The 9808-nt window shown below is 42.2% G+C and overlaps 1 protein-coding gene across 1 annotated transcript; it reads left to right on the forward strand.

The window, feature by feature from the left end:
* Positions 1–854: 854 nt before the first annotated feature.
* LOC116331634 (Krueppel-like factor 6) lies at positions 855–8817 on the forward strand. The gene is made up of 4 exons (XM_031754380.2): positions 855–1173; positions 3360–3942; positions 4880–5003; positions 5936–8817. The coding sequence occupies exons 1-4, from the start codon at positions 1072–1074 to the stop codon at positions 5985–5987; spliced, it is 861 nt and encodes a 286-aa protein (XP_031610240.1). The 5' UTR covers positions 855–1071; the 3' UTR covers positions 5988–8817.
* The last annotated feature ends 991 nt before the right edge of the window (positions 8818–9808 follow it).

Below are 9808 nucleotides of genomic sequence, written 5' to 3' on the forward strand. Positions count from 1 at the left end.
ACATTCATACAGTTTGCTGCAAAAGAAGTAGGCTCTTAAGAGAGCCACAGGTGACTGACATTAAAACGCACACATGCACTCACAACGCCTGCCAATGCGCATCATTCCCAGCAAAATCTAACCTGTCCCTCACGGTATGCTTCAAACTGCTGCCACTACAATAACCCGCACAGCATTATGTGAATAATCATCTTTATGGCAACTCTATTATAACTTAATAGCTTATTAAATTGTCTACACTGTCACAGAGAGACTCATAATAATGCTCATAAATCTCTGGGCAGCCATGAAAAGATGAAGTCTATCACATTTGTTTCATAGAGCACAGAAATTGATCAGGCTCTTGATGATCCCCCCGAGTCTGCAGACGCGTCTGAATATTGTTGTCATGAACTTGCGTTTTGCAGGCGGGAGAGCAATTTTCTTTACAGACTTACGCTCCTAAGATTCATAGCGCAACTCGCCAAGAGAACGAGAGTAACTAGTGCGTGTGTGAGGAAATAAAGATAGCCGTCAGTGTCTATTTAGAGACCGATGCCTCCGCCACTAGCGGACGCTTCTCCTGCCGCTGATCCGGAGCGGCTGACGCTCAGAGTCGAATCAGTAGAAAACTCAACTTCCTCGTTGTGGTAAAACAGGAGTCTCGCTTATATACGGTTCTAAAAATAGCGCTGATTTAGCCCAATGGGAGCCAGAGAGGCTTCTAGCTCTGCACCAATCACGACACACAGGATGACTCGGCTCTCGCTCGTTATTGGCCAGAGGTGGTCTGGTAGGCCTTTGTAAAGTTCCTGCAAGCCCATTGGTAGACGTGCCGTAACGTAATGTAATCACATGGGGGTGGGTTTGCCTGTAATTTTGAATCGGGGGGGAAGTTTACAGTGCGCTGACGGACTTTTGCAGAGTTCGGTGTTGTGCGCTCACGCTCAAAACCTCCACTGGAAGTGCACGACTCCAGACTAGTATACATGCAAATACAGCTAAGACTTCAGCTTCTCTCTGAACACATCAGGCTTCGTTTCCTCACAAGCTTGAATTCGCTTCTACTTGTGGCTAAATCTCAGGAGTGAAATGGATGTCATCCCTATGTGTAGCATCTTCCAGGAGCTCCAAATTGTGCACGACACCGGATACTTTTCAGCTTTACCATCTCTGGAAGAGTATTGGCAGCAGGTAGGCTGACGACTGATTCCTCCCACTCGATTCCTCAGTTTGACAGATAGTGCCACAGGCTCATGTGTGAAGTGCCAGCAGAGTGCGTAATTTCCAGAAACTTGTTTTAAGTGACAGCTGCGCGCCGACTGGCAAATGTCAGAGTAGTTCAATGTAATGTGAGCGCGCGTTTGATTCAGTAAAGCAGCTAATATAAATTTATTTCTCAAAAACTTGGTTTGCCTCCGGTTATAGGGGAAATGATGCAAGTTCCCCTCGTGACAGATCTCTTAGGTATTTTTATAGTATATTTGTAAAAATGCCGACTTAAAATGCGGTCTTCTTTAGTTTTTTGGCGCATTTCATAAAATATCCTTTAAGTGACTTGTACTTTTACAGTATTTTCTGGTGTTACAGCGCACGCACAGTTGTTCGGTGGTGTTTTGCTCGTATTGTGGACAATTTCGGCTCAGGCATGCAGGTTCTACAGGCACATCGGTTTGTGATAAATGAAAAACACGCCGTGTTGCAGATTTAGCGACTGAATGGCGAGCCGTGCGTCTTTGCGCCTCCTCCTGACTTTCTCTCTGCCCCCTCTGCCTGCCGCTCACTCCCTCTCGCTGTCACGGACCCACACATACAAATGAGAGTGACAGACTGTCAGAAAGAGAGAGAATAAGAGAGGCTGGTTTCTATTGCACCGTTGCTCGACCAGGCGGCCGCCTGGTTGACAAAACAGTGGAGTTTTACACTGGTAGTGACGGGAAGGGACAAGTCGCTTCTTGCTCAGATTGGGAAATGAATTGGCCTGACTCTTCAGTCTTCTCTGTCTCCCCGTCTATCAGATATGGTCGGGCTTCATTCCAAGTCGCCCTCTCAGGCATTTAAAGCTCGCCTGGGATTTATCCACCACTGCTGACAAGAAACATTTGAACTGAATGCCTTCTTTTTCATTCCCAAGTCACGAAGATTTTCCCATGATAGTCCTCTTTTAGAATATATATACACACACACGAAAGGTGTTTATAGTTGCTGCCTGGTACCTGTGGTTTCATTTTATTCCATCTCATCCTCCATCTCTAGATAAGCTGTATTTATTCAGTATGGTATTCTTATAATATTTTAAAAATGTTGTTGGTGAGGCTTGTCATTCTTCCTTTCTTTTAGTGTTTCGTCAAGTGATGCTTGTGCTGCCTGTAACCAGATCAGCCAAAGAGGGATAGTCCCCTCTCGGATAGTTTCATTCTCATTTTGACCGTATAAACTTCCAAGCAAATGGGAAAATGTCAATTTCTCACTAAGGGAATAAATAGTTTTAGGACGAGTTTGGAAAAAGTCCGAAAAATGTATTTGTCCCATGACCTCTTGGATCCAGGTTTCCTCAAGCTTTGGCTGCCACTGTTCCAGTCAGTTCTGTTATAACAACATTTGGCTGTAATTTTAAATTTGCTTCATTAGGAAACTGCACAGGCCTGTTTGTGGCCTTCGTATCTGGCCTGTGCTTGCTGACTGCAGAGGGTTAAGGAAATGCTCTCTCACTTCCTTTTCACAGAAACAGGCCCACAATCCACAGTGGCTGTTGCAGTATTCATGCCAGGCTTTTTATGAACCCCCATGAACCAGACCTCCCTCCACTCAGTTCCTGGTGTGCTATGTTATTTCTAGCAATGCCTCCAAATGCATTATTAAATCCACATTATGTTGAATAATTGATAGATTTAAAAGATCTACAAGCACTTCCCTAACCCAATGGGGGGCTCTGTAGCATATGTAAATTTCATGACCAACCTCTGCACACACCTACACACATTCAAACCATGCCTGCGTTCGCGGGTAAGAGCACCTTGTTCTTGCAGTCTCTCAGAAGGAAATGTGGTGCTTGTAATCCTCCCTGATATGGCCTCAGAGAACACACTTAGAACGTACTTGACTATCCTCTGCATAGGACATTGTGTCTTACTTCATTCCTGCAGGCAGAGAAGAAACAGGGCTGGTGATGTTACAGTGTCACAGCATACCCCCTATTTTGCCGCTGTTAGAATAAATATAGTGCACAGGAGAATACCTGAGTCTTGTGTTTCCTGTAAAAACAAATGGTCTTTTTTGGTGGTTTTAAGGACTTTCAGGTTGAATGTAAGAGTTTTGTTACATGCCTTTGGCTCTGTGCACCAGTGAACTCATTTCTATCTTGTCTTTCATCTACACAGACATGTCTCGAGCTGGAGAGATACCTCCAGAGCGAGCCTTACGTCTCAGCCACAGACCTTAAATTTGAGACCCAGGAGGACTTGTGGAGCAAGCTGCTGCTTGCCTGCGGGGACAAGTCAAATGAGTCAGACCCAAAGATCACCCACATTAAGGAGGAGGAAGACAATCAGGATAGCCAGAATCATGATGCTGGTGGTTTCAACTCCGATGCCAGCAGCGAGGCCTCGGACAGCTCGGAGGAGCTCTCCCCTACCCTCGACTTCACCTCCAGCTCTTTAACTGATATTCTGGCCGACAACGGCGATGACGTGGCCTCTGGCATCATCAGCACACCACCGTCCTCACCTGAGCTCGGCAAGGAGGGCTCTGTAGCCCAGACATGGATTGGGATACAGACAGTGATGCACTCAACAGGGAAAATAAGGGTTGGGGGCATGGAGAGGAGCCTGGAAAGGTCAGGTCTGACCAGCGGGGAGGCATCGCCTGACGGGAGGAGGCGTGTGCACAGGTGTCACTTCAACGGATGCAGGAAGGTGTACACCAAGAGCTCGCACCTCAAAGCACACCAGCGGACACACACAGGTAAACTGGCCTGACAGTGAGCCTTTCAGAAGTGATGATAGCCGAACTGAAGCGCTGAGTTATTGCTCAAAGTTCTGAAAAAAAAAATACTCCCACATACTTTGAATAGTTTGTCAGGAGGAATGCCCTCAACTATGACCTAATTCACACAGAGGAACGTGACTTCATGCAGGGCAAAGGGAGGCGGGGAGTGCGTGAGAGAGGGAGAGAGACGCGAAGGGGAGGGATGTTCTTTTGTGGCCAAGTAGCACCCAGAGGATGTGGATCCTGAAAACAAATCAACAGTTCTCAGATTTCACCATGGGAAAAGCTTCCGAAACTCACTCATTTGCATACAACTTCCCCAAAAAAAGAGAGCGAGAGAAACATTATGGGAATCTGACATTTGCACTGTTTTGTTAGGGGCTCAAATGTGAGCAGTTTCCCTTGTCACCTTTGACCTCTGCCAGGCTGTTTACAGCTTGGCCCTCCATTAGCAGAGGAAGTCACATTCCTAGCATCGTTCTCCAGCCACGTTAGCCACATGGTTAATGATGGTTAATGGCCTGTAGGACCATTAGGAACAGTCTATTTTTTTCGTGTAGCTCTCCCACTGTTACATAAGCCTTCTACTCTAGCAGCTTCTTACAGCTGCATACCACAGCTCTTGAGACCCACAAGGCACGAGGTTGTTTTTCTCTTCGTCTTACAGTAGTCAGCCCAATCTGCTTACCACCTGCACAGGATCATGTTTATTTGACCTCCCGTACTGTAAATATTGGCTGTATATCAGAAATTGTAGTTTAAAATATTCATATTGTGATTTAGAAATTCTTAACTCTCTGGTAAACTTGCAGAGGCTGCTTGAATAGCTAAGTAAATGCAAGGCTCTGAACTCAGATGAAAAATGACATGGCCGGCTTTAATATTTTGCTTTTCTTTACTATTATTCTTGTAGGCGAGAAGCCTTACAGGTGTTCATGGGAAGGCTGCGAGTGGCGCTTTGCACGAAGCGATGAACTCACCAGACACTTCAGGAAGCACACTGGAGCAAAGCCATTTAAATGCAGTCACTGCGACAGGTGAGATGGTTTTTATTGTCATGTGTCACCATAATTAGTCACATTCTTCTTTTTTTGTTACAATGGCAAATGCCTCTCAAAACAAAGTGCTGTAAATTAATTTAATGCCTCTTCATAAGAACTACTCCCCTTCTTTATATTTTGGGTGCCAAGCACTTCTTTACTGACAAAGAAAGCAGCAAATTAGTTTATCAAAATGACATGCTAGTGGGAGGGATGAATGAGGGTTAAGGATGAAAATGGTTGAGGTCAAGGGGGTGGATAAAAAGAGAGTTGAGTACAATGGATGGGATGTCACATAGAGAAGAGTGCAGTGAGACTGAACAGCATGAAGTTTGGGTCTCTTCTACCAGGGCGCTATTTAAAACATCAGCCAAACCTATACAGACTGGGATAAGGGACTAGGTGTAAGGGGGAGGCATGGACCCTTTCTTTCAATCTATCACATGTTCATGTTATATAGCACAGAGAGTAAGAAAAGTATACGATACCAAACAAGCAGAATAAAATTGGCTCCATAGCCATAGGTACTTTAATCTAAATGGAATCCAACAAGCATCTTTGGTGGGTGAAAAAGAAGCTTTATATTGTTTGTTTCACTGGTTTCACATGTTAACAAACCACCCCAGGGTTCTTGTGTTGATTAGCGTCTCGTATGGATGTGTGAACATTCTCCTTCAATTAAAAACGAGATTTTTCATTTCCTTACCCTTCATCTCCTGCAGCTGAAGTGATAGCTTTGTTTATTACAGTGTTTTGCTTTGTTTTTTTGGTCTATTAACTGATTCAGTTGAATTTAGCAGCGTTTTGCTTAGTCATTGTAGCCTAGTTAGTTGTTAATATAAGCAACTTTTTACCTTCAACAAGTTATAGTCATTTGTTTTAGTTCTTCAGTTTAGTGGCTGGATCTGATGTTTTTTTTCCTCTTTTAGGTGTTTCTCCCGTTCTGACCACCTGGCGCTGCACATGAAGAGGCACATCTAAGATGGTCTTCATGTTGAGAGCTCTGAGGGATGATTCGGGTTGATTGTCCTGACCTGTGGAGATCAGCGAGGCCGGTGTGTCCTGGGAGCGTTAACAGGGGCACCGTCGTGTTCCAGTCAGTGGAAAAACATGAAGCAACGCAGGCTATTATTTGCACCATACTTAGTGCCTCCAACACCTCGCTGTGGTGATTGCTCTTGAAAGGCTTTTATGGAGGAGCAGGAGGGCAAAAAGAGACTCCAAAAATGGGAAAGATCTAGGTTGGAGAAGATGGGAAGAGACTCTTCTGTATGGTGTTCAACGCTTTATTCCTGGAGAAATTTGGGACTCCAGGGGTTGGGGTGCCATTCCTCCACTGACAGTGTGTTTGCCTGTGCATATTGGGGACTGTGAGTGCCTGCGACTGGATGCCTGTGCTGGCTTTATGGAGTGGATGGAGCTTGCATTGTGGAACTGCGAGTGAATGACATAGCAAGGGTGATGTTATACTCGGGAGGTTTATTTTTCTTTTTGAGGGAGGGTTATGTGTTGTCTCTCTAAGAATGAATGCAAGCAAAAAGTTCTGTCTGTCATGACTGATTCTGTCAGCTGTGGAGAGGAGTAGGGGGGTAGTATAGTGGGGCTGATTGGATAGAGATTGCCCCCTTTCTGCCTGGAGGTGAAACTACAGCTCCCTGTCTAAAAATGGGAGGTTGTTTTGTTTAGTGCAGCTATTAAATGTGCAATGTATTACGTAGCCTGTCTCAAAACATACACGCTATAAAGCTCATTTTGTTTTCCACTGTGTAAGCTTTGTATCTTAAAAGGAAAAAAACAAAAACAACAACAATTGTACACAGTTATTGCCATTATATCAGAAGTTGCATGGGATCTGGGGATGTGTTGCTCACCTTATAGGACAACAAAATTCCATTCAAGAGCAGCTACCTTCATAATACTCAGTATCATAGTATTGTACAAAACACATAAGGCAGTCATTTTGCTTTGCCATATTTTTTTTTTTTTTTCTTGATAAGTTGGGGATACCACTGTTAGCAAATATTTTGATTGTGGGATTTTTCTTCCTTTTTCTTCACTTTTGCTTTTCTCTTTTGTTCTGTCTGTAAATGCACTGTTGACCTTACCGATGCCTTATGTAAGTGGCCTTGTCCTGTTGAATAGATCACTCTGTTATACATACACACATACACCAAATGACCATTGCGAATGCAGTTGTGCGTTATTGAATAGCTTTATAAAAGGCTCTGATCCATACAGTTGCACCTTTTGCCCTTTTCCCTTGCGACAAACTCCTCTAAACTCTTGAATATTAAAACAAAAGTAACTATATCAGCTTCATAATGACTGCCATTTACACGTCTGTGTTAAATATATCATAGATATTTCAGAACTAAATCATAGTCTTCAAAATTATCCAGATCTGAGACAGAATTGTGGAGAACTTGGAAAAGCAATTCACTTTTATATTGATTTACTACTATGTAGTATAAGATTGCGTGGATGCACTTCAGATTAACTGTAACTTGCTGTCAAAGGTACAGAGTCTTGGAAGCACGTTCTCATGAAATGTTGTGTGGTCAGCCACCGAGAGTTGCAAATCAAGATTTACTGCAAAGGCAACATTTACATTGGGTCCATTATGTCAAGCGTATATTCTCAAATGCAAAGGATGACTCATTTAAAGTAGGCTAATGACCGCATTCTCAGTCACGAGAGTGGCTTGATATTGGATGTTTCGGGAAGTCTCACCTCCAAGGTGAGTCAGTGTCTTTAGTCAGTTCTAGTTTTAACAGCCCATGATCTGACTTAACGGTACAAAAAAAACCAGTCCAACCAGTTCAACTGAGCTGTGTTTCAGATCTAGAGGTTTGTGCTGGTAACCTAAGGTTACAAGGACAAGCTGTCTGTACCAACTTCACTATGTTCATGTTTCAACATAGGTAACATGACTTCGTCACACTCCAAAGTGAGCTGAAACAAAAAAATCCGATGAGCGCACAAGTGGATAATCTCATGGCCACTTTCTCCACTTGTAGAAATATTTTGGTGCCGTTATATTATACTCAAAAATTATGACAGATGGAAAATTTTAGAAAGAGCATTCATTCATTCATCAGTTACTTAATGTCTCACTTTGTCAACATCACAGGTAGCCTTGTTAAAACTCAACATGTCTCCGGTGAACCTGTTGAACATTCATTTGTCTGCAGTGTTACTTTTGTTTTTACACTGAGAAACACAAAGATATGTTACATTGTAAACTACGAGAATTTTGTAAGGAAGCTTCTATTTTGAACAGGTGTGGGACCAAAAACAAGTGCAGTGTGTTGTTTCCAAATGTGAATGATAAAAGGCTGAAGAATTATTGTAAAATAGATGCACTCCATTCTCCTTCATTTGCTTCTGTAACATCTTTGTTTTGATTTTTGGGAAAAAAATAAAGTCAGAAAAAAAAAATGTACATTTTAAAATGACATCAGTATCGCCTAGACCCGTGGCCTATCATGTTTAATAGAGAAAAAAAGAAGAAAACAACTACTTTCAGACGTGAATTGTTCTGGACACTTGAATTGTAATAATTTTGAATTCTGGTGTTCGCTAAGTATTACGTTTTTTTTATTTGCCATGTCATTTTTTCCCCAACTTGACCTGCAAAGATGCCCTATCTTTAGCTAGAGAATCTTTATTGGATAAACATGGAAAATATGAGGCTCTATTTTTGTTCATTTTATGGCATAATGAAATTTTTTCATTTGAAATTGTTTTGTAAAATAGTTTCTGTATGAATGTATTTTTTATTGGAAAATGGATAAAAAGACTATTGGTTCTACATGTGTTTTTTTGTCCTCCATTATTATTATCATCATTATCAGAAAGAAAGTGTTTACTGGATATTCAGCAGTTTTTCAAAGATGAACTATCACATCAGGGTTAGCCATAGAACAGGACCACACTGGCAGGGTTTCCGTGACTACAACCAGGATAAGCGCTTTTTAAAAACTTTTTACATTAAAATTTGAATTGTTATTCCAGTGGTTGGCAAACCTAAGCAAAAAACATTGCATGGTGTTTGTTTCATCCTTGGGTAGTTTTTAGCAACCATTGCACAGGTAAATTTGTTTGGAACCATTTTGAGAGACAGAAAAATAAACATCAGTGGTCAGTGAGCCTTTAGGGCAGCACTGCGCATATATGTGGGAAGGAGCCTACAGCCTTTCCATGAACACATACACACTAATATGTGTATGGTTCCTTCATTTCCATGAACACAGTCACCCAGGGCTCATTCATATGCTTTAAATAGCTTTGGAGAACAATCTGCTTGTTGTATTATCAACTCTCTGACTATACTTTTTCCACATCCAATCCTCTATGTGCTCATCTTTTCAGCCACTGTAATGCTCTACAGCCTAATATTAGGAACATATATATACACACACCTTTGCAAAAGCTTTTAAAACTTCAGTGCATGGCTTTTTGGCCCACAGTGTCCCAGACACCAATAATTCAGTGCTTCAGACAAGATGAATGGCCCTCGAATATTTCAATATAGGATCATAATTCTTTTGGTAGAAAACAATTCTACCCATGCAGCAACATTTTCATTCAGGTAGTAGCTGCAGTTTTCTTGCTTTACCACACCCATTCAATGTGTACCTTTCATTAAAAACCATTTACCTGTCACTCTTAAACTTTGCATGTGATGCTGTGCTCAAGGATCCCTCTGTAGGTTGCAGGCCTCATTGGCATTATATATAAACTAGGCTAACTTCACTAGATTTTACTCCCAACTTTCCTTCAGTCCTTGTTTTATTTTGGGA

This window comes from Oreochromis aureus, linkage group 18 (assembly GCF_013358895.1).
Source record: "Oreochromis aureus strain Israel breed Guangdong linkage group 18, ZZ_aureus, whole genome shotgun sequence".
NCBI lineage: Eukaryota > Metazoa > Chordata > Actinopteri > Cichliformes > Cichlidae > Oreochromis > Oreochromis aureus.

Excerpts from the sequence above, each read along its gene's own strand:
- LOC116331634 (XM_031754380.2), top strand. The coding sequence starts at position 1,072 with ATGGATGTCATCCCTATGTGTAGCATCTTCCAGGAGCTCCAAATTGTG. Across the intron at positions 1,174-3,359 it reads TGGAAGAGTATTGGCAGCAG|ACATGTCTCGAGCTGGAGAG; the intron begins GTAGGCTGACGA and ends TCATCTACACAG. Across the intron at positions 3,943-4,879 it reads ACACCAGCGGACACACACAG|GCGAGAAGCCTTACAGGTGT; the intron begins GTAAACTGGCCT and ends TTATTCTTGTAG.